This window comes from Camelus ferus, chromosome 4 (genome assembly GCF_009834535.1).
Source record: "Camelus ferus isolate YT-003-E chromosome 4, BCGSAC_Cfer_1.0, whole genome shotgun sequence".
Lineage (NCBI taxonomy): Eukaryota > Metazoa > Chordata > Mammalia > Artiodactyla > Camelidae > Camelus > Camelus ferus.
Window position 1 is genome coordinate 68,016,651 of NC_045699.1, and position 26,350 is coordinate 68,043,000.

Here is a 26,350-nt window from a genome sequence, read left to right on the forward strand (position 1 = left end):
TTGGTACAAGACTTATTTCAGGTCCTTGATGCTGAAAAGCAGGAGCTGTGACCCTAACCTGTCACTCATCTGATATCCCTGTGATGCCAAAGACCGACAAAGAAACAAAGGCACAAGGAGGCAGTGCTCCCCTCCTGGGGCCACACCACTAACAGCAGGGTCCACCCCAGCCCGCAGCGTAAGTCTCATGTCCTGGCTGTAGCTTAGTTGACCCCACTTCCTCTGGGCGGCCACCTCCATCACCCTCCCGACAATAAGCACCCCAACACCAGCGGCCAGCAGAGGAAACCCCCACCCAGCTCTGCAGCTCGCCCTCCGGGTGGCGGGACCAGCACGTACCCTGCAGGATGTCCTTCATGACCGTCTGCAGCACCACCTCCTCGTACGTGTTCTCCACCAGGATGAACCTGGCAAAGTCCTCGAAGATCAGCTCCTGGAAGCGGGAAAGCTCCTGCAAGAGAGAAGGGTGGTCACGCCCACGGGGCAGAGGGAGGGTCTGTGGGCTCCACCCCCACGAGCCAGGCCGTGGGTCAGGCCCAGGGCTGGGGCAGGCTGGGGTGAGTAGGGGCAGGGGGCGCGCTCACCGACTTGCAGGTGGGCGCCAGCTTCTTGAGCAGGAACGGGATGGTGATCTGCAGCAGCGCCTCCCGGAAGAAGCGCTTCCGCACCGAGCTGCTGTCATAGTCGTATTTCTGCCAGGAAAGAAGAGCCAGGGCACGGGGGCTCCAGGTCAGTGGGCTCCACCTGCCCCTGTTCTGGCCTGAGCCTTCGCGTCCTCATCTGTCAGGGGATTGGCCAGGCTCACCTTCAGCACCCGCTCCAGGATGCGCTGGATGGACTTGCACAGCTCCTCCTTGGTGGGCCCCTTCCCCAGCTCCTGGTGCAGGAGGGTCTCAAAGGTGTATACGGCGTTGTCCATTTGCTGCGGGGCACAGGACGGGGATATGAGGGCCTCACTCATCACTCACTCCTCTACTGAGTGTCTAGTGCGCTAGCTCAGTGCTGGGCACTGGGGCCGGTCCCTGCCTCAGGGAAACGGGAAGCAGAGGTCCCTGGGCCCTGCAGGAAGGGGCTTAGGGAGTAAGGAGGGCTTCCCAGAGGAAGGGGTCTCTGCATCCCAAAAGATGAATCCAAATTAGCCAGGTGAACCGAGGGACAGGTGTCCAAGCAGACCAGAGAGCACAGCCAAGAGACCAGAGCAGGAGAGAGCACACAGGGGCTGAGCTGACTGCAGCGAGGCCTGGGAGGAGGGCGGGGCCGGGGAGGAGGCCAAGGGGTCAGGGCCTCTTCCTCAGGAGATGGGGCCTATGGAAGGCGGTGTTGGGTGCAAGGTGAGCGGGGTGCGGGGTGAGCTGGGGCAGCACCCTGGGCCCACCTCACGCATGTGGATCTGGGCTCGCTGCTTGAACACAGATGTGCTGGACACATCGAAACGCTGCTGCAGCCCATCAAGCCGCAGCGGCTCCATCTTCTCATAGCAGCTCTGCATCTTGAGGGGGTGGTACGCCAGCTGGGACAGCTTCTCCATGTACTGCAGGAGGCAGGGATGTGCAGGACGTTAGCTGGGACTGCTGGAATGGCCAGGTGGCCCCCGCGGCCCCCGCATCCCCTGGGCCCTCGGAGTCCAGGCGTGGCCCCAGGGAAGGCCATCTGGGGTGGTGCCCACAAGGGCAAATGCTGGAGGACCTGGGACAGGAAGGATGAGGGTCTGAAGGCAGGTGGGAGGGGGTCCAGCTGCACAGCATGTGGAGAGAGGCCAGCCTGGGTGCTGGGTGACCTTGGGGAAGTCGCTCACACTCTCTGAGTTTCAATTTCCTCAGCCTCCAACTCAGGAGCTGGTTTTTCATTATCTCTCAGGTTGTTTCTTATTCTCAAATTCTGTGATGATTATTTTCAGCAGACTCCTCAGTTTGAGGTGTAGAAGAGGAGGCTAAGGTTACAGGACCAATTCTATCTGCACGTGCGGCTCCAGGCAGCCGACTACCCCAATACGGGGTCTGGGGAAGGTGACTGAGAAGTCAGGGGGCTGGCTCCATTTGTAGGGTACATGAAACGGCATCTCTGTACCTGCTCGCCCCTTGGTATCCCACAGATCCTCTATCCATAGGCTACTCCTGGAGGGGAGAGGCCCGCCCTGATCACCATGAGGGCCTGACAGGGACCAACAGGACCCAAACCCAGGAGGTGCGCCCACCCCGGGGCCGGCGCCCAGTCACCTCGCCCAGCTTGTCGATGCCGCCCTCGTTGATGACGTTCAGGTTCATGTCGGTGACCTCCTTGAAGAAGACGTCCCGCACCTCGGTGAAGCCCTGGCTGGTGGGCACCATCAGGGCCTCCAGGATGGACGGGATGTAGGGCTGCACGTGGTTCCGGACACACACCTCTGCCTTGGGGAGGATGGAGGCTGCACCCAAGGGAGCTGGTTAGCAGACAGCACCCCTGGGAGCAACCCCAGCCACCCTAGACCTCCGTGGCTAGAAGCAGGCTGTCTGTTATTCTTTAAAGAAAACCCCTGGTGACATTGGCAGACAGAAAGATTCCAGAGGAACAGTTGTTAATGCAGCACAAATAACAGGGTAGTCTGAGATCCGACCCCAATATTCCTGAAACCATGGTGGCAGGAAGCTAAAAAAACTGCTAAAGGTCTAAATGTTGGCAGTTTTCCTTCTTCGCTAGAGGAAGAGAAAAACTCACGTTTGGGAGTCTTGCTTCTTTATTTAAAAAAAAAGGAAAAACACAAGAGTGAGTTCAATGAGCCTCTGGGTTCTACAAGCCCTGAGCTGGATCGTGCTCTGGCATGGTGTGGCCTGGCTCGGTAACTGTGTAGAAGGCTGCTTCTCTGTGGGCAGGAACCGTCTCCGAGACATCCTGACCAAGGCACTTCTACCCAGGGGGTGTTTTGACGTCCCTCCCTCCCCTCTGCCCCGCTGATGTTGTTTTTTCCACACAATAAATATCTACTCAGGGTGTCCTACCCAGCTCACAGGGAGGACAGCCAGCAGAGGATAACCCTCGGACAACTGACAACTACAGCTGTGGCCAGTGTGAGGGGGACACACACATGAGGGGATCCCATCTGGCTCGGAACAGAAAGGAGCGTCAGCTGAGCCAGAGAAGTCGGGCCTGCCGAAAGGGAGTCACCACACAGTCGAGCTGATGTCACTAAAATGACACGTGGTAAATCTGAGGGACACAGACGAGCAGAAGGCTTGAACCTCCCTGACATCATTTTGATCGTGAAGATCTGGGTTTACAGAAATAACAGCCACCAAACAACCCACAGGGGTCAGAAGAACAATGGCTCAGATTTGATTTCAGTTTTTAAAAAATAACGAATCCGATCATTGCTGTGAAATGTGCACGGATCCCTGAAAGAGGCAGGAGAGCCCGTGGTCCCGGCGCGTCACCCGGCGAGGACAAGCACAGCCAGGTGTCCTGCCTACCTCGGATCTTGCTGGCCAGGTGCTCCTTGGAGGTGATGATCTGGTCCATGTCAGTGCGGATGACCGCCTCCATGGCCGGCCGGGCCAGCTGCAGCTTGGACAGCACCGCGTCAAAGCGTGCCTTGGCCTGCTCGTACACCATGCGGTACACGGCGTCTGAGATCTGCGGGCAGTGAGGTGGCAGCGTGAGCGCCAGGCTGAGGGTGCCTGGCAGCTGCAGGCCCCACACCCCTGCTCCTAAGCCCAGGCCTGCCCACCTGGATCCACTGCCGCTGTCGCTCCTGCGGTTTCCCCTTCAGCCGTGGGGCCAGCTCCGCCTTCAGCTCCGGGCCCAGCTCCTCCATCACCAGGTTGCTCAGGATCTGGAACCAGGAGGCAGAGGCGGGGGCAAGGATTGGAGTCTGTGCAGCCGATGTGCTCCTCTCCCCGTTTCTCTGGGCTCGGCCCTTTGTGCCACGTCTCCGCTGCCCTCTTTCCTGAGTATCATTCCCACAGGTCCCAGCTAATCTGCTTGAGTGTCCTAAAGGGGCCCCACCTCAGGACCTTTGCACATGCTGCCTCCCAGTCTGGAATACCACACTCCACACTACTTGCCTACATATGGAACTGTATGCGTTTACTTGTTAAATGTCTGTTCCTCCTGCTAGACAGAGAGCTCCCTGCGGGCCAGGGCTGCCTCCCTCTTACACACAGTGGCACCCCACCACCTAGTCCAGGGTATATGCTCAGTTAATGACTGAACAAAACAAGTAGCTCCACCTTCGTGACCCACCTCAGCCTCCACCCATCCAAATCTGAGCTGAATCTTGTTCCAAACCTGCAGTGAGTGCCCCAGAGCCCCATCTGTGTGCTTGGCCCTAACCTCTGGGAACTGGGGTGACTTCCACAGCCTCCCACTGGCCTCCCTGGCCTCACCTGCACCTCGTTCCCACACAGCATCTCCCAGGTGCCATACAGCTCCTTCGACTGGCGGTACATGCGGATGGCATCCGTGAATGCAGGGCCCTCCACCTTGGAGTCCTCAGGGATCCCTGTCCAGGAGAGGGAGGGAGGAGGTCAGCAGGATGGAACGGTGGCCTCCACCATGACCAACTGACTGACTGCCCCGACTCCCGCTACCGCTCTTGTAGTAATGGTGGGAGGAGGAGCTGCAAGAACAAGTAACAGCAATAATAACCCCCTACCAACAGCAGCAACACAGACCTTCATACCCTCCTTATCGCCTTAAATCCTTAAATCCTCCCAACCGCCCCAAGACGTGGGCACTGCTTTACAGATGGAGAAACGGACCGGCTTCAAGGTCAGGCCACTACTGACGGTTCCAGGGCAGCAAGTGGCAGAGCCACGACCAGAAGCCACACCACCTCCCGGGAAAGGCCACCAGAGGCACCCAGAGACCCTCCCTCCATCAGGGGCTGCAAGCTTTCCCTGCAGAGGACCAGTCAGTAAATGTTCTCAGTTTGCGGCCAGGCAATCTCTGTCCCAACTACTCAGCCTGCATTTGCTGTAGCAGGAAAGCAGCCACAGACCGTGTGTGAATGAGCGAGCTGGTAAAACTGGGTTTAGTGCAACAGGTGATGGGCCCCACTTGGCCCATGGGCCCCAGTTTGCCGAGCCTTGTCCAGATCACTGAACCCTAGAAGGTCTCAGTTCTCCCTTCTGAGCAGTGGGAATACTGACCAGCCAGGCTGCACACACCCACTGTGGGGCTCCGGGACCACATGGACTGGGAAGGCTGGGCCCAGCACTTTGTTAGTAACCACAGCGACGGCCGCCCTGGGTCTGCCCTGCTCGCCGCCGTGTGTCCACCTCTGACTTGAAAATACCATTTCCCTGCTTCTGCTATCAGTGGTGGCGGTGGTGGTCCAGATGAGTTTGCCCACCTCCCCCATGCTGGCGAGGGGGGGGGCCGGCCCAGGAAGAGGCAGAACCCGGCTTCAGGAAGGACGTGGTTAAACACCCGGCAGCCCAACAGCGGGCAGCTGCCCTGGCCACGCGCCTCTGACCGCCGTGTCCCCAGAGCCAAGCGAAGGGGAAGCAGCAGCCTGTGCTCCGAAACCCCGGCTCCCTCTGTGGGGATGACGGCCTGAGTCACCCCCACAGAGAAAAAGCCCCTCTCTGGTGTGGGGAGGACCCCTCCCCTCCCACATCCGGCCGATTCCCCCACAGGAATCCCAGCCTGCTGGGACTGGAAGGGAGCTCAGTGGTGGGGAAACTGAGGCCCAGCCCCCATCCCTGTAGTGGCAGCTCCCTGGACTGGGAAAGGGAGGGGCGTGAGGGGGACCTGTGATGAGGAGGGAGTGACAGGGGCAGAGCTGGGGTGCCGGGCAGAGCCCCTGGGGTGGGTGCCACATAGATGGCCAGGGGAGGAACCCTTCAGGCTCTCAGGATGGGCATCGTCTCCCAGAGACCAGGTTTTGCCTGGAAAATCTGGGCTGTGCATTAGACGCAGCCTCTCCACATTAGGGCATTGACATTCCGCAGACAGCAAGCCCTGGCGTGCTGCATAGGGGCTGCCTTCCAGGCGGCAGGAAGGTGAGGCTGAGAGCTGGGCAGCAGGAAGGAGGCCACCAGGGTTCCAGGCTCTGCCTGGTCAGACCCTTAGGACGTCTCTACTCTGCACACTGAGTGGCTAAGTCTTACAAAAGTCACCCCTCCTGAGCTCTTCCCCTGAGCCTGGCTGCCAGGGGCTGAGTCTGTCCCTCCAGGTTCCCATGTTGAAGTCCTAATCACCACCCCCCACCCCGTACCTCAGTATGTGACTGTATCTGGAGACAGGGACTTAAGAGGTAAATAAGTTAAAACGAGGTGATTAGGCTGGGCCCTAATCCAGTGTGACTGGTGTCCTTGTGAGAAGATGTTTGGACAAAGAGAAAGCACCCACAGAGGGAGGTGTGTGTGAAGACACAGGGAGAAGGCAGCTGTCTGCTAGTCAAGGAGAGAGACCGCAGAAGAAAACAGACCTGCTGATACCTTTATCTTGGACTGGCAGCCTCCAGGATTCTGGAAAAATTCATTTCTGTCATTTAAGCCCCCATTGTGTGGCCCTTTGTTACAGCAGCCCCAACAGATGGAGACACCGGCCCTGGGCTGAGACCTCACACGTGCTCCTTCATCCAACCCTCATAACGGCTCTGTGTGGGACAGCCGTTCTCAGTCCCACTTGTCTGATGAGGACTTGGGCTCAGAGAGGCAAAGTTATTGGCTCCAGGACACAAGGCGAGGGAATGGCAGCCCCAGGGCTGGAACTCAGGAGCTGACTCTAGCCAGACCTAGAGACTTCCTGCCTGTGGGGTCCTCAGGGTCTGGCTGAGAAAGGAAACCACATTCCTCAATCCTGGGCGGCAGGCAGAGGGGGCCTTGGTCAGACAGGAAGAGGCCCTGACCTCTGCACCCCAGGCCCACCCTGAGGGCTCAGCTCAGTGTCCCAGCCGCCTCTTGCCACCCCCAGCTGCTCCAGGAATGCAGGATGTGGGGGGGGGGGCACTGGATGAACTGGCATCCACCCAGCTTGGCCTTCTTCCCCCACCTCCCCCCTACTTCCTGGCAGCCCCCGGAGTGAGTAACTCCAGGCTCCACAAATTCCAGGCCCAGCCTCCGAGGAAGCAGAGAACTTTCCCACAGTCCTCAGGGTGGAGGAAAGGTTCCTCTGAAACCTCCCTGTCAGCTCTGAACACCTTCCCGCCGTGGGACACCCGCTCCCCCCACCCTAGCAGCGCTCCTGGCCTCCCGTCCTGCCCACAGCACCCGCACCCGCACCCATACCCCTCGGCCTCCCAGCTGGGCACTCCCTCTGTGCCGGGCACAGGGCCAAGAGCTCTACCCGAACCAGCTCATTTATTCCTCCCAATAATCCCGCAGGGCTTGAGTTCATCACGATCGCCATTGTGCACATGGGGAGCCGAATGATGGCTTTCCCCCACCTGTTCTGTCCCCACCTCACCTGGCCTGGGGTCACCCACTAGGCTTGGAAACGTGGAAAGGGTGGAGCTGGGCCAGGGATTGGGGAGGGGAGGAAGGAGGAAAGAAGTGGGGTAGAGGGGGAGGAGCAGGAGGAGGAGGAGGGAGGGTGCCCTGGGCCAGGCAACCACAGCCCAGATTGCCTCCACCCAGTCCTGGCCCCTCAGCCCCAGGGGACCTGGGAACAGGAGGCCCTTTGTGGGTGGCAGGGGTTGGCCTGACTAAAGACCTGGTTCCTCCCTCCTGGAATCTGCCACAGGCAGCTCTGGAGAGTGGAGAGGACAGGTGGGGTGAGCGAGTCAGGGCAGCCAGGCCTCCAGGCATGCGTGCCCACACCATCCATCCACCACCACGTGGAGCTGTGCCCGAGGTGTGCCAGGCGGGTAGGCAGGGGCTGTCACCTTCCTCTGCTGTCCTGAGGCCAGGTCACCAGGAAGGAAATTCAGGGTCCAGGACAGGATCATTCCTTCCCCAAGGACAGAAAGACCCTCAGTGCTACACCCCACCCCCACCCCTCACTGAGACAATCACAGGCTTTTTGATTAAACTCCTTAGGGCCCTACAAGGCCCTCCTAACCTGACCCCAGTGCCCCCTCCAGCCCATTTCCGGCCACCCCCTCCCCACTTCAGGGCCTTGTGCACTTCCTCCCCTAAACTGCTCCCACCTCTGGACCTCCCTTCACCCTTGCTGCAAACTCTGTCTGGGACACACCTCCCTCCACTCTAGAACTATTCATCCTTCAGGTCTCAGCTAAACCATTCACCTCCTCCAGGGAGCCGCCCTGATCAACACCCCCTGCAATACATACACACCCTCCAGGCTCCCTGGGTGGCTCTCACCCAGCACCCAGCACAGCCGTGACTCATCACCCTCCCCCTCATGTCCTCATCTGTTTAACATCTGTCTCCCCCACCAGACTGCCAGCAGCATGAGGGAGGGGCAGGGACCATGTCTTGCTCCCTGGCTGCATCCTCAGTGTCCAGACCTAGGCCTGGCTCAGAGGAGATATTAAAATGTTTGTTGAAAGAATGAGTGGCCAGAAGAGACCCATAACTTTACAGAGAACAATGAGGCCCTGAGGGAGGAAGGGAACTTCCCAGACTACTGTACAGGTTGGTGGTAAAGAAATGATACCATAAAAAAACCCTTTATCAAGCATGGAGTGGATTCTCACTGTGCAGTCTCACAAACCCTCTCAGACACAGGGGAGACTATTAACCCTATTTTACAGAGGCTCCAAGAGGTAAGCTGGACTCCTAAGGTCATGTTGCTGGAAAGTGACAGAATTAGGATTTTTAACAAGCACATCCCTCTGAGAAAACTTTCCCAAATTTTTCCTGAGCCTCACAGAACTGTTTTCATCAAGCAAGAAGGTTCAGGGCAGTATCACAATGGTTTCTAACAACCCCAGAAGGAAAATTAGAACAGCTCATAGAGCAGGGTTGCCACACCACACTCGGCCACTAGGTGTCACCATCCAGCACATAACCCAGGCAGCCCGCTCCCTCCCTCAAGGCGGCTCACCATTGTTGCAGTGCCGGACGCAGTCCTGCAGGACAGCTTGCCACTTGTCCTGCTCAGCTTCCGTCATCATGCAGAAGTAGTAGTGACGCGCAGAAGGATGCCAGAGGATGAGCGGGAATTGCGTGGGGCACTTGAGGATGGGGGTGGTGCCCGATTTTGATGTGGTCCCTGTGGAGACAGTGCCTGCTGAGCAGCTGCCCTCTGCGACTTCCCTTGGCCAGAGGCCAACCAACAGCTGATCCCTCGCTCCGCTCTGAGAGGCAGGTTTAGGCCCAGAGAGGGCTGGCCTGTCCTGGGGTGACCAGCAAGTCAGTGGGGGAGGTGGCTTCCCTCCTTCTGGCTCCACAGCCTGGTTAAAGGAACCTCAGACGCCTCCAGTACCTGTTCAGACCCATTTCTTAGAGCTGGTAACGCATCCACCTCCCTGGGGTAAGGTTATAAACTCCATGTGTGAGGCACAAATAATACAGGGTCAGAGCCCCAGGGTCAAAGGCTGAGCATTACCTCCCTGGGTTTCCCTTCAAATTTCAGCTGTGGAGGCCAAAGTGTGGCTTAAATATCCAAGGCGGGAGGGAGGCATAGGGGTGGGGAATAGAAAATAAATAAAAGGGGATTTTTCTCTATTTTGTCTGCATGGATATTTGAGATCCAGTGAGATAGGTGGTCCTGGGCTGTGACCTCGCCACTGTTGTTAATAACAGGACAATGGCAGTTCTTTGTGCCCTGCCTCTGGGTCTCTGTGCTGGGCTCAGCGTGCACAGCACCTTGGGAGGGGGGTCTACACAACACCCCAAGGTCAGCACTCTCAGTGCAGGGGTTGGAATCCAGGAAAGCCAGACTCCTGTCGAGCCCGCAACCACCAAGTCCCACACAGGGGTACAAGCTGCCCCCAGGCTGGCATCTCCCCCACCCTTTGGTCTCCCTGGGATCATCTGAGAGACAGGATCTGTTCCTGCAAGGCTCCTGGGAGTCCCTAAGTGGGTGGGGTAGAAACAGGGTGCCTAGCACAGCTCCTTGCAAATGCAGTATTGACTTTTTGCAGTTTACAAAGCAGGGCACCTGGATCATCTTCTCCCAGGAGCCTCTCAGGGACTCAGAGAAGGGAAGGATAGGGAGTGAATTCCCCTGCACAGCTGTGATCATTAGGCTCAGGGAGCGGGGGCTCAGGTGGGGCCCACACTGCTGCAGCCCCAATTCACCGTGTAGCCTCAGGCAGGCCCCTCCCAGGCCTCCCCTTGGGGGCTCAGGTTATGTTGGGCACCTGCCAGCCAGCTCGAAGCCCAGCTGGCCTTTCTGCGAACGTGCATTCTGGAGTTCTAGGCTCAGGGGCACCCTCTCCCCTGGCCAAAACCCCTGGTCCTTTACCTGGTAAGGAATTGCTAACGAGCTCCAGGTACTGGTCCACGGAAGTGAGGATTTTGTAGCCTGCACTGTTGATGACAGCTCGGGGTGGGACCTGCCGCTCATAAGCCTGTGGAGCGGGCAAGAGAAATGGTCCCTGGGGATTACGGGTCTGGCCAAGCCCAAACCCCATCTCAGTGTTGCCTGCCCAAGGTGGGGAGGGGGAGGGGAAGGAGGAAGATGAGAGGGATGGAAGAGGAAGAGGAGTTTGACCATCACAGAGACTAGAGGCAACATGGTGCAGTGACCTGGACCCAGGCTCTGGGCTCAGATCCTGGCTCCACTGAGTACTATCTGTGTGATGTTGAGGATAAGGTTCCTTCACCTCCTGTGCTTTAGTTTTCTCATATATAAAAGCAGGGGAATAGCGGTTCCTACCTGACAGGACTGCATGACTACCAAGTGAGATAATCCACAGGAAACGTGTAGCACCGTGCCTCGCGCAGCCAGGCGGTAAGCACGGCTAAGATGATCGCTGTGTTATCACCACTGCCGCTTCCACTGCCTCTCCCATCGGCAGCTACCACTAGCTGAGTGTTCACTACACGCAGGCCTCGCGTGCTTCATTTCACAGAATTCTCACAATCCAGAGGTAGGTACCATGATTAGCCTGGTCTGTCAGCCTCTAGAATCCGGGGTCTCTGACTATTACCCTGAACTGTCCATCAGCTTCCTAGGTTCTGAGCCCCACACAAGTCCCCCTGGGAGGAGAATTAGGTCTGGGCACTGCTTTCTTACACCCGTAGGGATTAAAAATAGTACTGATGTCCTAGCTCATAGAGCAGGGCTGCAATGCTGCAACCTGCCACTAGGTGTCATTACTCAACACACTTCTTAAGAGTGGCTGGAACCTCTGAGGCAATAACTTCAAAGTGTGGTCCCTTACCCGCAGCAGCATCAACAGCACTGTGATCTCGTTAGAAATGCATTTTCTGGCTCCACTCCAGACCCAAGTCAAACTCGGGGTGGGCTCAGGAACCTGTTTTTTAACAAGCCCTCCAGGTGATTCTGATCAGGCTATCATTTTGAGAACCGCTGGCCTGGGGCATCAGGTTGCTCTGGACTCTGTTACTCTTAACACTGATTTGCCTCAAAACAGATGGCACTTAAGTCTGTCCTTTGGCTGCTCTGGAGAAATGTTTGGTAGAAGTTGGGTCTGTGGCTCAACCAGATGGGGTTTCCCCAAGGGCCCAAAGCAAAGACAAGGAACAAGTAAGGACACGTCTCCACCCGCTGCAGGGCAGGGGGTTCGGGGGCGGGGGTTGGGAGAGGGGGCTTCATCAGGAAGGAAAAAGAAAGGACCACCACCTGGGGGTCATCTGGGGCAGGGGATGGCCAGGTTTGCTGTGGCTGTTGAAGAGCAAGGATGGGAGTGGGCTGGGGAGCAGCAGGAAGCCCGGGCAGGAAGGCGGCTGAGGGAGAGGAGGGCCCTGGAAATGGAGAGATCTGGATGGACTTGGGGGTGGGGAGGAGCCAGTGATGAGCTGGTTATGCGGGGGAGAGGCAGAGTGACCCCCAGAGAGCTAGGTGCCTGGATGGATGAAATGCCACTCAGAGAGGGCACCCAGCAGAGCAAGGGTGGGGAGGTGGGAAGGGGTGGGAGAGGGTGCTGAGGTTCTGCTGTGGCCCTGGCGACAGCCGAGGGGGATGCCGGGGGCAGGCTGAGGGTGGAGGAATGGAGTCTCAGGCTTAGGAGTCGGCAGGGGGGCGGCGGGGGTCAAGCAGTATTAAGCAGCATAGAGGACAGCTGGCGGGGGGGGGGGGGGGGCTGCAGAGACAGGGAAGAAGCAGCCTGGCCAGGCCTGGGAGGAGATGGGGGCTCAGCGGGCACCCACGGCTGGGATGGGGCGGGGGCCTCACCACTTTGTTCTCATAGAGCACCAGCCCGTAGTTGTGGGGCACAAGGCTGAAGCGGTTCCTCCACTTCTTGTTGTCCTCCTGGTACTGGAAGAGGTTCCCCGAGAAGATGATGCGCTCATCCAGGGGCACCTATGGGAGGGAATGGGTGGGGAATGAGGCCCAGCACGGGAATGGGGTCCTCTAAGGTGACACCTGTGGGCTCACCCCCTGCTGCACACACCCTCCATCCTGACCTGGCCAAGTTCTCAGAAGGCCACTGAGGCAAGGCTGTCTCACTCATTTGGAAGATGAAGAAAGTAAGGCTCAGGACAGTGAAGGGGCTCCCCCAGGGCCCAGGCATAGCACTGGTGATGATAGGACCTGAACCCAGGCCAGGAAACATGACACAGGACCCAGACAGGATCCCACTCCGTGTGGCTCTAGGCAGCCACGACACCTTGGGACAGGTCTCTGGAGTCCAAGGCAGGCTGTTTCTCCATCCACACCCACTGCAACATGTGGGTGAGGTGGTCACACCAGCCAGAGGGGACATGCCCACTGGCCAGGACTGGGAAGGCCCCAGCACCTGGGCAAGTCTTTCTTCAGCTCTGGGCTTGTTTCTCATTCAGGGCAACAAAAACTTGATCAAGGTGGCTCCACAGAGCCTCCCCAGCTCCACCAGCTGACAAGATGGTCTTCATGAGTCTGGGTGGGGGAGGAGAGGACCCTAGTCTGGAGTGTTCCTGTCTGGCCAGGATCCTGGCAGACTAGTGGCCAACGTGGGCAGCAGAAACACCCAGACCTTCCTGCAAAGCCCCAGCTTTGACTCTACTGCTGACTCAGTGTGACTTGTCACGGCACCTCTTTGAGCCTCAGTTTCCTCATCTGTAAAATGGGGACAGTGACAGCACTGACCACCGAGCTCTCTCAAGGATTCCATCAGATGACAGGTGCAAAGATGCCGCAGGCAGTGGGCACCTGGCAGGCAGCTCAGTATGCGGGAGTCACCTTGACCACTACTGGGGTCACTGTGGTGTCAGTCTCCCAGCTCCTCTGGCTGACTTATTTGGGGAGGGGAAGGGGATGGCCGTCCCTGAGAGAGCGCTTCCTGAGCAGACCAACACCGAGGAGATATGGAGGCCACAGGGGAGCAGGCTTTCTCCTGGATGGGAGGAGCTCGGAGAGTTGAGCGTCCTGTTCCTCTGCAACTTCTATCTGTTCTACAACAAATACGGTGCCTTTTGCAAAAAGAAACATAGACCACATGTAATCAAGGGAGAAAGTATGATTTTAATGGCGCCTGACCATTCCTAACTTCGAGGCTCTGCTTCTGGCTCCGCCCAGGCCGCTGGAGTCAGGTGTGAGTGGCCCCTCCTGAGATGCACCCCCCTCCCCAGCCCCAATCTTCACAGGCAGCCTCCTCTCCCCAGCAACCTCCCTGCCACTCCTCAAGGGGAAATGCCAAAACATTCTTGGAAAATGAGGGCCTATTGTACTTAAACAATAGAACCCCGCAGACTGCTTCCTACCCAGGGATAAAAATATTTACAGGAAAAGAAAATGGCTCCCCCTACCATACACAAACCCCCCCACAGCCCCAGCCATCCCCCACCACACACACACACACACACAGTGGGCTTTGCCCAAGTCACAAAGCTGGGCTCAGCGGCCTATATTTAGACTGGGGCCCGACTCTCAGCCCAGCTCTTGAATCCCCATCTTTTCTGGAAAGAGCGAGCAGACAGAGCTGTCCTGACACCCGGGTCAGACCCCTGCTCCCCCCCAGGGCTCTGGGCTATGTCCACCCCTCTGCTTAGAGCAGGAGCCCAGGGCTCGGGTGCTGCGGGGCTGTGCTGATGGCGTGAGCTCAGCACCCAGGCAGGCTTCCCAGGTGAGAGGGGCTCGGCACCCACCGCCCAAGTCCACCTCCAGATCCTAGGACAGCCTGTACTGGGTGGCTGGTTGTAGGTTTGGGTTTTATTTTTAAGATTTTCAAATGGCAGAGTCATGTTTCCATTGGAAGGCCTGCAGGAAACGAAAGAGAACCCAAGCAGCCTAGGCCAAATATTTTGGACTCTGTGAAGCTCTCTGATGCCATGACGGGCATCTTCGGTGGATGGTGAATGGGGAGAGCACAGACCGCGGGGCTCGGACAGCCCGACTTCCAGTCCCAGCTCCACCGCCCATGGTGCGGGAGCCCGGACCAGCGACTCCGCCTCGCCAAGCCTTAGCGTCCACATCTGTCACATGGACAAAATCACAGTCCCTTAGAGCAGTGTCGTGCCAGCTGGACGAATAGTGCCCACACAAAAGAAGTGCTGGTTTTATTATCATTTCTGTTTTTATTATTACTATTACTATATTAATTGTACCATTAATATTTCTAATAGAAACGATTGATGTGATGATGATGACAAATAGTATTATTATTTCTATTATTATATTATTATCATGACTTAACCTCATGGTGGCCAGTTTCCTGAGTGGCAAAATGGGACCAGAAATCCTTGCTTTTCAGGGACAGGGAGTGATTTCATCTCACACGTCTTGCTTACATGTTACTTCTCTTTTCCTACCATGAATACTCCCCCTGTGAGTGTTAAAGGCATTTCTCATGTAGAGTAAATGCTTTTTGCTGTCAGGCGACCCCACTTCTGTCTTGGGTTATTGGGACCCAGGCTGCCTGTGACATTGCTTTCCAAATAGGGGAACAATTCCAGCTCTGCCCACTCGAAGCAGCTCACCTGGGCTGGGTCCAGGGCCATCTTTTGTATTACACAGGTATGCACCTGCCAGACACCCAGGCCAGGCCACATCTGCCCTCTATTGTCACGAGGTCTGAGGTCAAGAGGTTGCCATGACACCAGGAGACTGTACAGTCTCTTTTGGGCCCCAAATCAAAGGGACATGTGATGCTCTGAGAGGCCCTGACCTCTCTTCCATTGGGGGTCGAAGAGGAAAGAGCCCTTGGCTAGGAATCTGGAACCTGGCTCAAGTCCTGCCTCCAGTATCCTGGGAAAGCCATTTAAAGGCTTAGCTCTGGGCCTTTGCACATGTCATTGCCTTGGTTTGATATTCCTTCTCCCATCAGGTTTTCAGCTGAAATGGCCCTTTTCCCAGGAAGCCCCCTTGAGCTACCCAGTCAAGTCAGGCCCCACTGTCAGAGTTCACTCTGTTGTCTCCTTTGTAGCACCCACTTCATTGTGCAAAAGGCTGTTTACTGTCTGTCTCCCAAGTGTCTGGGGGCAGCAAGGACAGCGTGGCCTCAGCACCTGACCTGATGCAGACTAGGGGCCTGCCTGTCGCTCTCTCTGGGAAATCCCTGAGTCTTAGCAGCAGCTCCTCCAGCCCCCAACCTGATTCCTCCAGCTGTTCCTCCTGCTGCGAAGACACTGGAGGGTAACAAATCCTCAAAGCCAGGTCAAGGGACGCCAGCCTCTGTGAGGCCCTTCAGTCTCATGATAAACAGGCACATTTTCAATCACGTGATTTTGGGGGAGGAACGAAAGGACTTCCAGGGCAGGGCCTTTGCGGGCTCCTCTTTCCACTCTGCCCCCTCCTGTCGCCCCCCCTGCAAACCCCCTACACCCTCACCCCTGCCCACACTGTCCTCCTTCCCGAGAGGCCTTCCCAATAAGCCAAATCCCACCCAACCTTCACAGCCCCTACCCCCACCCCCACAACGCTGCTCTGACTCCTCTGGCCCACGATGGCTTCTCTCTGAATGCTGGCTCACAGACAAAAGAAACTGAGGCTCAGCAAGGTGAAGCCACATGTCTGAGGTTACCTGGCAAGTCGGGACTCACACCCCCTTAGTAATCCCAACTGCTCCCCCTTCCTGCACTGCCATTTACTCTCACTGAACCATCAGCCCTGGGCAGGAGGTATCCATTTGGCAGATGAGGAGACAGCCTTGAAGGTTACCAGTTAATAAGAGGATTTGAATCCAGGGCCCCCTGAGTTCCTCCCCTCCAGACCATGGGGTTCCAGCCTCCATTCCTCAGCTAAGGCACCACCCCAGCACCTTGAAGCCGGAGCACAGGATGACCGGGCAGCCCAGAGGAAGACAAAAGGACTGTGGGGAGGTGTGGCAAGGTGTGTCAGGGCAACTTCACAGCTCACCAACCATGGAATTCAGCCACGGATGACCTGAGAGTCAGCCACTGGGATTGCCTGGCTGACCTGGTTCAGACCTCACTTCCAGAGGGACCAGCTCAGCCAGCCAGTCTGATCCCCAGAGAGAAGCTGTTGGGTGCACTGTCCAGGAGCCCCCAGCCAGGAGTAAGTAACCTCTGGGCTGCCACTTGGCCACCCAGGCCAGGCCACCTGCAGAGGAGAGGGGCTGGTACCCTTCCTCCTCATCACCCACCTCCCACCACCTGCCCAGCCATCCAGGGGGCAGAGGGTGAAGGTCACCGCAAGGGAATGACCCAGCCCTGGGACATGCAGTGCCCTCCAACAGGACTTCCTGGGCTGACACGGGGCCCCACACCACCCCCAGAGGAGCAAAGGCTGCCCTCTCACCCCAACTGCTCAGACCCGGGCACCAGAGCCCACCTGTGCTCCTGACTCTCCCACCCACAGCCCACCAGGGCTGAGCATAGGATCCCCTTCCTCCCCAGGAGGCCCTGCCTGCCTCCTCTGGCCCATGCTGACCCCCCAGGCCAGAGCCACGCAGCTTCCAGTCCCCACTTGACAAATATTTACTGTGCAAACATAATCCTACCACTGATAAGGGGCTAATGACAAGGCCAGTGATGATGACAGTGTCAGCCGGCACTCGCCAGGCACCTGCCCTAACCCCGGGCACCCAGCTGACAAATCTTTTATCCTCACAGCCACCTGGTGTGAAAGATGTGCTCATCCCATTTCACAGGTGAGTAAACTGAGGCCCCACAAGGTGAGGTAATTAGCTCGTGGGCACATGGACTGTAACAGGAGTCGGGCTTGCACCCTGGCCTGTCGTGGTGACTCAGAGCTCCAGCTCTGCTGATGGAGGGGCTGTGGGAGGGAGGGGTCACCCACTGTGATAAAGGGGCCTGGACATCACCAGGTCATCTGCCTATGCGGAAGCTGGGTGGACCCTTAGAGACCATCCCACAACGATGGGAGACCGAGGCCTGAGAAAGAAGGCCCCACCCGAGGCCGCGTGCTGAGCTGGTGCCAGAGCCCGCCTGCACCGGCCCGGCGCCCGCTGCTCACCTTGCGCCACAGCAGCTGGGCCTGCGGCGGCCCGGTGCCCTCGATCTCGTGGCGCATGCTGTTGAAGAGGGCCACGCCATACTGGTCCTCGTAGAAACGGAGGAACTCCGTCAGGATCTTCCCGGTTTTCTCTGAAAGGGAAGGACAAATGGGCCTTGAGGTTGGCATGGTAACTTTCCGGCAGCGACCTTACCCCGGCGAGGGGCACCCACAATGCCCGAAATTCCAGCTTGTAAAACTGTCCGCACAAGCTCCACGCTTGCTTCTGTGCTGCGCTTCTGGCCAGAGTTGCGCATTTCACCTGCACACACCTGGGTGAGCCTCTGGGCAGGAAACAGGGCAATGACCTTGACAGAGAAACCACCAAAGAGAAGACACAAGAAACCAACAGACCAGTGAAAAGATGCTCAACCTTGCCAGCCAGCCAGCAAACGAAAAAGGAGCCAAGATTCCATTTTCCCCCAGGGTCAGACCGGCCAGGACGTGGAGAACAGGCACCTTAAACCAGGGCTAGTGGGTGGGAAACCAGGATGGCCTTTCAAGGGAGACTGAGGCCGTGTGCACGGTTCTAAGGGTGCGTCGAGCTCTCTGGTGCCACGGTCTCTCCTCTAGGAACGCAGCCCACATAACTCACATGAGAACAGCGGGCAACTATGCACCAGAAACCACCAGAAACAAGCCAGTTGTACACAGGGGGAAAGATTCAACACCTAACAGTTCACCCGGGACAGTCAAGTGGAGGGGACCCACGTACATGTAGAACCAAGAAAGGGAAGGTGTCTGCACTCTGTCATGTAAAGAGAACTGAGGAATCACACGTTCAATATCATCTCATTGAAAACCATTCCTGTACGTGCAAGTGAGTTACTGACGCTTGGAGACTTCAAGGAAGAGGTCCAGAAGGCAGCCCTCCAGACTGTTAAGGGCGGCGCATCTGGGTGTGGGAATGAGTACAGAGTGCATTTCATTTTCTGCTTCATTCATTTGTACCGCATTTGAATTATTCTACAAGCATGATTCCTTTCACAGTGAAAAATAAACATTCTAAAATTAACTCATCTACCAAGTTAACAACCACTTCGCTTTTACTGGCTGTTGCTTCTTTCTTTTACTAAAGCAGTTTCTGAACAGAGAAGGGGCACCCTAGGGCGCCAGAGCAGGCCCAGCACATGTCAGACGCTGTTGTTTGCATCCCTTTTTACAGATGAAGAAACTGAGGTTCAGAGAGGGTTGTGGCCCATGACCAGGGGGCCTTCTCCTTGGGCGAGACTTCCCGGTCCGGAGTAGCTGCAGGAGAATCTAGACCTGGGATTCACGTTGGCCCACTGTGCACTCCCCTCTCTAGGCCTCAGTGTCCGCCCGCACACCAAGAGGACTGGACTCAAAAATAAACAGGTCCTGCCACCTCAGACAGTCTTGGGTTCCAGGTTCTGAAGACCTGGTCCTTTCTCAGAGACACCGTCCCTCCCACGCCTGGTCTCTGAATACCAAGGGCACCCCGCTAGGACAGCATTTCCTTTAATCCTCTCCATAGCTCTATGAGGTAGGGCTGCTGCTATCCCCATCTTACAGAGGAGGAAACTGAGACTCAGAGAGGTGAAGTCACTGGCACAAGGTCACACAGCTAGTGGGTGTCATAGCTGGAATGCAGTCCTGGGTCCGAGCCAGGAGGTGGTGGCTGGGGAGGACATCTAAGAGCATGTGCCACATCCCACACCCAGGGTCTCGGGCAGGCCCCCTCCCTACTCTCCTTCCAGAGGCAGCTTGGCCTGTGGTCCCTCTCCACAGGCCCGTGCTCCCCTTTCCTGGAATGAGGTCGTGTCTGTTCAGATTCTGTTTTAGGGGGGAGGAAGGGGAGAACAAATGAGGAATTTGCTTTGAATGCCTATTTTTTAAAAACTATAAACAACCAGAGCTCTCTCAAAGACCACGAAAATTGTTCTGAAAAATGATGAGGCAGGATGAGGGGGGAGAGGGGGTAATGAACCGGAGCCAAATAGAGAAAACAGGACCGTAGACAACAGTCACATTGATGGAACATGTAATCATCATCATCGTCGCCACCGTCTACTGTGAACCCAAGTCAGTGGGTGGGCAAGGTTTACGTGCACGATCCCCACGAATCTTCATGAAAACCTTAAGGAGTCAGTGCTATCGTTTCCCCATTTGAGGGCTGAGGAGGCTTGCAGACCCAGGACTGAAGAGCCAGGATTCTCAACCTCAGCCCAGGATTTTGTCCCAACTGCCTCAAATGACCGGACACCCCAGGGCACTCTCCCAGCATGCAGGATAGGGGGGCCTGGCCCTCGGATTTCAAGGGTCCTGCGGCCATGGCTCTAGGAGGCCTGACTGCGCCCTGGTGCACCCAGCCTCAGACGGAAGCATTATTCCCAGAAGGGCTGGAATCTGCCCTGATCCTTGAGGAGCCAGGCCCAGGAGGAAGCTGCATCCAGTGTCAGGACTCAAACCTAGGTTTACTGACCCACGGCATGCTCTTAGTTGCCGGGTCAGCCAAGCCCAGATATCCTGTCCAGGCAGGGAGTGTCTGGGCACAGAAAGCCCGGGGCTGGACTGGGGAGGAGGCAGGAAGGGGAGGCCCAGTCAGGAGAAGGCCCAGGCAGCATCCCACAGAGGGGTACCAAGGCCCCCAGGACTGTAAGCCAGGAGAGGCCAAGGAAGTGAAAACCAGAATGAGGTGACCAGATGGAGCCAGAAATGAGAAGTGAGGCTGACAGGCCTGAAGCAACAGGGCTGAGAGGGGCAGAGTAAGGGGCAAGAGGGAAATTCATTCTAGACCCCTCACACTGGGATGCAGACAAGTTAACCACGTGAGGCTGTGGGACCAGGGTCAGGGGTAGAAGGCACGAGGAGAGAGGAGTCGTCACCCGGCAGAGGGTGGAGAGAGGAGAGGGTACAGGCAGAAACGTGGGGTGCCTCACTCAAAGGAACAGGAAAAGAAACAGCCCCCATGGGCCCTGCACCCCTAGACTGCAGCAGCCCCAGCCCTGATTCCACCCAACTGCAACTACAGGCATGCCTTGCTACCCAAACTCGAGATCTATATGGACCTGGATCTGTTTTCTGACAAACTCTCACCTGAGATTCCAGAACCAAACAGATCAGCAGAGAGTACGGAATCTCTCACTACCCAAATCTCTCCGACTGAGGAGCTGAATGGATTGGGATGGGGACGGAGGCTGGTATCTGTCTAAGGACCCTGGGAGGGTGGGCCTGACCTAGGCAGGTGCTGCGCAAGGGGGGCTGTCCACTCGCCAAGCAGTTACTGAGTGTCCACTCTGTGCCAGGACTGCAGACACTGCAAGGTGAGAAGTGAAGGACTGAGAGAAGGGTCCCGGGCAAAATCAGGGAACTCAGCCTAAGTCTGGCAGCAGAGGGAGCCCTGGAAAGGAAGACCGTGGGGAAACAGGGCCACAGGATAGCTTCTTGGCAGCCCTGTGAGCATTCTTGAGAGATGTCCTAAGACAGCTTGGGAGGAACTGCCACGTGCTAGGTACAGAGGAAGTGTCATGGAGGCAGAGGATGAGGACTCGGCATTGTTAGGGGCCTATGTGTCAGGGCTGGAAAGACCTGAGAGAGGCAGGTTGGGGAGGACGGTCCAGTCCCCTCCAGTGACAAAGGGCTCCCAGGGGAGGAGCCCTGAACAGGGTCCCCAGCAGCCTCTATGGCCAGATACTACTGGAGGAGGACGCAGGCAGGCACTGCCACCCTGGAGAAGGCCACCAGGGAGGGCAGGACTTCCACGCTCCTCCTGCCTGCTAGGCCCAGGGCCACGGCCCAGGCCACTCCCTCCCTGTAAGGCCTGCTCAGCACCCCACGCTCTCCCTCCCTGCCACCCTGCAGTGGCTGTCTCCCTGGGGCCGCCAGAGAGGTTTTATGACTCAAAACCCACTACGGCATCCCTGCCTGGGTGTCTGTGGGTGGTCCCCAAGGCCTCAGATGCACCCCCCTCTTCCACACCTGCCCATACCAGCTCTTACTGCTTCCTCCCATGGCTTCTGGGGACACCACATGCCAGGGATTTGGGACCTGACCACCCCAAAGAGGACTGTGAGCCAGAGAGGGTGAGGGGCTCACCTGAGGTCACACAGCCAGAGCAAGGCAGTTGGGATTCTGGCCACAGCCTGTGGACCTCCTGCTGACCCCAGCTCTGACCACCATCCACAGGGCCCCCCAGGGCATCCCTCCCTGCCGAACGGCAGAGAGGAAGTAGGCTGTGGCCCTGTCTCCAGAGGCCGAGCCGACCCCAGGTGTCCTGCGCAAGTTGCAGTGATCCAGTTGCTGCTGGGAGCTACAGAAAGGCTGGGGCGGAGCAGTCTGAGGGCATGTGCCGGCCTCACCCACCTCCCACGTTTTCTCATACATCACCCCCGCCTTCCTTGCCCTGACTCAGCCCCAGGTGCTGGCAGATGTGAAGGTACAGGCGGGCCTGACAGAGCCTGCTCTCCAGCCCCAGACCCCCAGCCTCCTGGTGAGGAGCACAAGGTGGGGTCAGAATCCCAGTTCTGAAGACCTCAGCCCTGCAAGCTGCCTAGCTCACTCACAGCCTCAAGTTCCTCACCTGTAAAATGGGCATAACAGAATCCATTCACAGTACTGTGCATGTGAAGTGCTCGGTTCAGGACCTCCACAAATGTTACTATTACTCACAACCATGCTCAGCTCGTAACAACAATAGTAAGAGACTGAAATTTTTATTAATTAGCAGGTATAACTTTTATAGTTTGAAAAAGATCCAATAAAGACTTTTTTTTTTTAAAAGAACCAGGAAAAGGATCACAAAAATAGTAATGATAAGTATAAGTAGGTCTCCAACAAAGGGACAGCCCTCCAGGAGGAAGGAACTTTCCAGGCAAAGGTGGGGGGTGGGAACGCCGGGCCGTGTGCAAGGAACACGCAGGAACCCAGGCTCCCACCTGACCTTAGTGGGGCTCCCTTGGCACAGTCTCCAGCCTCCACAAGAGCCCAGAGCCAACTGCTGTCCCCTCTGCCAGCACATCCTGCAGAACTGGGAGGTAAATTCACCCCACTCAGATGCAAGGCCTGAAACACACATCAAGAGTCTTCAAATGGCCCCAAGGCCAATATAGGTAAGTAAACTCTCCATTCACAGGTGTATAAAGCAAGGTTCCGAAAGATTAATGACTCACGGAAGGTCACCTCACTCACCAGTCAATGAAACCTCCTGAGCACCTCTGTGGGGCTGTCCCAGGAAGGGCCCACCTGTGGGGTCCTGATTCCCTTATGAGCAAGAGGGCAGATCGGGAATTCTGGGAATCCGTGCCCAGCCCCCACTGTGCTCTGCGACCTCAGGGAGCCACTGCCCACCTGGGGCCTCCATCTCCATGCCACATCCACTGTATGAAGGTGGTGGGCTCCACTCAGATTTGAAGAGGCCGCTGCACAGGATGTGAGGGCCAGGGTGAAATTCACTCCCTACCACATGTGTGCACTGTTTTGGAGTCAAGCCTTTCAGGGAGCTGGCTGTAAAAGGGCTCTTACATCTGGATCTCTGGTTCTTAGGATGCCTCTGCCCCCCAGATGACTAGAACTCTGTCTCCAAAGCCTGTACCCTTTGGGACCATTGAGGGTGACCCAGAGGTGCCTCCTTACCAGCCAGTCTTCCTGACTCTGCCCCCAGAACTAACTCCCGGAGGTGATGGGGGTACCTTTCCACTGAGGACTTATGCTAGTTCAACAACTCAGGTAATGCTAACAGACAATACTATCCCCACTTTACAGATAAGGAAACAACCTCAGGGAGACCTGGTGACTTTCTCAAAGACACTCAGCCTAGAAGGGGAAAGAGATGGGTCTCAAACCTTGTCTCACACCAAAGCCTGCACAAGCCCCTCTCCCATGAAGCCTCTTCATACACAACACAATTTCCAAAGCCCTGCCATACATGTTCTTATTGGGTCTTTGCCTGCTTCTTAGAGGCAGGTAAAGCAGGCTTTACAATCCCCATTTTACAGATGAAGAAACTGAGGTTCAGAGATGCAAAGTGACTTTCCCAAGGTCACACAATTGGCAACCGTCAGAGCCAAGACTGAAGTCCAGGGTCTCCAGCCCCTGTCTGGTCAGAGCTGGCAGGGAATCTTAACACATACTAGGTCTTTACTTGTCTTTTCTGGACCTCAATCTTCCTACTGGCAAAATGGGCAGGTGTGTCCCAGTTGGCTCAGCTGATCTAAAATCTCAATGACGATCTAATCAGCGCTTTGCTCACCCCAGGAGCTGACTGGGATGCTGGCCTCAGCACCATTTCTGAGCTGCTGGTGAGTCAGCTCTGAGTGGGAACTGACCACAGGCCCCTCAGGCTGGACAAAGGAATGGGGGTGGGGGACAGGGAGACTCAGCACCACCCCCACCTGCAAACAGGGTACTATCTTCACCGGGCCTACAGGCTCTGGGTTCAAGTCCCAGCTCTGCTGCCGACTCGCTGTGCAGCCTTGGCCAAGGTACTTCCCCTCTCTGAGCCTCTGTTTCCCCCTATCTGCCTGACTGGGTTTTATAATAAGATCAGCTAACGAGTATAAAACACTTCACCCTGGCAAGGAGGAGGCATGTCATTATGGGGGCTCCTATAAAGCATCTCTTGTCCAAAGTTCCTCTAACCCAGGGAGAGGCCCTTGAAACAGAGGCTGAGCATCCCCTGGCCTGGCCCAACCCCAGGATCAGCACCAACAGCCAGCAAGGCGGCCGGAAGAACATTAATCTCTGATTTTCCAAACTGACAACGTTAAGGATCGTTAAGGATCACGCTACTTCCTGCGCTCAGACAGTGGGGGCTGGGTAAGAACTGGGGAGGGCCCAAGGTGGCCTGAAGTTCCCTGGAGACTCTGGCGGCCATGGTACAGAGAGGGAAATGAGGCTCAGAGAGAAGGGACTTGCTGCACTGAGGATGGGAGGAAGGAGTGCAGGGGACCTCGGAGAACGGAGAGCCTCTGGTGCTGGGCTGAGGAGATTCCTTGCCTTCTCACAGCCCTCCCAAGCCCAGCACACGCCACACCTGTGCTAAATCTTTTACCTGATCAGCCCCCACCAATCCTCAACTCGGCCCTGAGGCAGGTGATGCCTGAATTTGAGGAATGCTTCAGATGAAGAGACTGAGCCTCAGAGAACTGAGAGTGCCTGCCAAGTCCCTGGGGAACAGCAGAGGCAGGGTCTGAGCCGGGGTCCGGGACCCTCCCATGCTGACGGGGCACCAGGACGAAGACGATGATCTCCAGCCGAGATCACGTCACCTTGTGTCAAACATGGGGGCTTCACGCTGGTCCCAGCCCTATATTGGCTCGAGCTGAGGGCACTATGCCAGCCCGGTCCCTGGCTCATCCGGTCCCTCCAGTGGGCTCCAGGGACACACCTCACCCATGAAGCCAGCCCAGTTTCAGGGCTGAGAGATTTGCCGACAGAAACCAGGAGAGCAGCACCTTGCAGGGCGGGGCAGCCCACAACCTGCCTGCCTGGTTCCCAGAGCATGGGGCTGGGGTGGGTGGCAGGGGGAGCAGGCCAGAGCAGGGGGGTGAGGGGAGGAGAGGAGGCAGCCAGAGATACCAACCCCACCCACCCCAGAGCCGAAGGAACCGCAGAGGCAGAGCAGGGGCCGGGACTCCGTTTCTCTGTGTCACAGAGTTGTCCGGAGTACCACCATCTCCACTATCTGCCTGGGAAAGCAGGGAAAGCTTGAGGTCCAGAGCAGTGCAGACACTCTCCTAGGGTCACACAGCATGTCCTGACAGAGCTGGGTTGGCATGCCGGCTCCCAGTGCCTAGCCCAGGCACTTCTGCTGGGCCACCCCTACTGTCACTACTAACATGTAACAGCAAAGGCCACTTGCTCAGCAGCTCCTCCCCACCCAGTATGGTGCTCCACGTTTACATGAGTTATTTTATGTGTTGTCCCCACTTTACATAGGAGAAAACTGAAATCCAGAGAGGTTAAGTGACTCCTCTGGGTCACACAGCTTGTAAATTATATGGACCCAGAACAGTCTGAGTGTTAACAGGGAACCAAGCTTTGGGCAAATGCATCTCATCTCCACCTTCCAGACTGCCAGCCCCCATGGACAGGAGCTCCTCACAGCACTGGTCCTGCAGGTGGCCACTGTCAGGAAGGCTGACAATGCTCCTGCTCAGGACCTGTAATCAAGGAGGAAGCCAGGAGGAGGAGGGTAATGACAGGCTCCATTGGCCAGCAGGGGAGGGGGACTGGCAGCCGGCCCATGAGAAGAGCCTGAACAAGCAGTTGGAGCCCTGCAGGGCCAAAGCCAGGAAGGGGTAGGACAGCTGAGGGCCCCACCCCTGCAAGCCAGTCCTTGTCCAGAAGGGGGACAGCACCCAGAGATGGCAAGGCACAGATCCAGGGTCATCCTACTTCTGGACTTGAGAGGATTCCCACCCCAGCTGCACCCTGCTCCCCATCTGGAGGCCATTGGGGTGAGATGGGCTTCTTAGCTGATGAGGGTCTGGTCAAGAAGCCAGTACAGCTCAGCCCAGACTGTATCTCTAGTCACTGACCCCACAGGCCCCTCCCATCCTATGCCTGCTGCAGCCTCCAAATTTCTAACCCTCTCCACTCCTTCCCACACACACGATCTTTCTGGTACAACTCTCATTCTGAACACCCCCTGCTCAACAACCTTCCATGACTCCCACTGCCTTCAGAACAAAGATCAAGCACCCACAGGCCCCTCCCTTAGTGCTCTTCCTTGCCATGGGGCCCTCCACAGGCTGCTCTCTGGGTCAGAGACACCTGCCCTCCTCTGCTGAGCTCACCTCACTCCGCAGCCTTCCACTGCACTGTCCCTCCCCACCAGGACGTCCCCAGGCTGGGTGATACCTGCACCTACCCTCACAGAAGGTAAAGGGCTATTCCCCATCTGACTCCCTCAGGCAGCACCCACCACATCGGGGACAGGGCCTGGCACAAAGAAGAAACGGAAAGGGAGCCCAGAGTGAGA

General features: G+C 57.0%; 1 protein-coding gene across 1 annotated transcript in view; it reads right to left on the reverse strand.

Annotated features, from left to right (window-relative positions):
- Nucleotides 1-26,350, reverse strand: part of NIBAN2 (niban apoptosis regulator 2) — a 50,264-nt gene that overhangs the window by 2,162 nt on the left and 21,752 nt on the right. The window contains exons 2-13 of the mRNA XM_032478465.1: nucleotides 17,371-17,501; nucleotides 12,190-12,318; nucleotides 10,294-10,399; nucleotides 8,929-9,096; nucleotides 4,359-4,474; nucleotides 3,701-3,805; nucleotides 3,444-3,606; nucleotides 2,217-2,404; nucleotides 1,376-1,531; nucleotides 806-922; nucleotides 585-692; nucleotides 340-451 (exon numbers count right to left, since the gene is read on the reverse strand). Of these exons, the coding sequence (XP_032334356.1) occupies nucleotides 340-451; nucleotides 585-692; nucleotides 806-922; nucleotides 1,376-1,531; nucleotides 2,217-2,404; nucleotides 3,444-3,606; nucleotides 3,701-3,805; nucleotides 4,359-4,474; nucleotides 8,929-9,096; nucleotides 10,294-10,399; nucleotides 12,190-12,318; nucleotides 17,371-17,501 (1,599 nt within the window). The remainder of the gene's footprint in view (nucleotides 1-339; nucleotides 452-584; nucleotides 693-805; nucleotides 923-1,375; nucleotides 1,532-2,216; nucleotides 2,405-3,443; nucleotides 3,607-3,700; nucleotides 3,806-4,358; nucleotides 4,475-8,928; nucleotides 9,097-10,293; nucleotides 10,400-12,189; nucleotides 12,319-17,370; nucleotides 17,502-26,350) is intronic.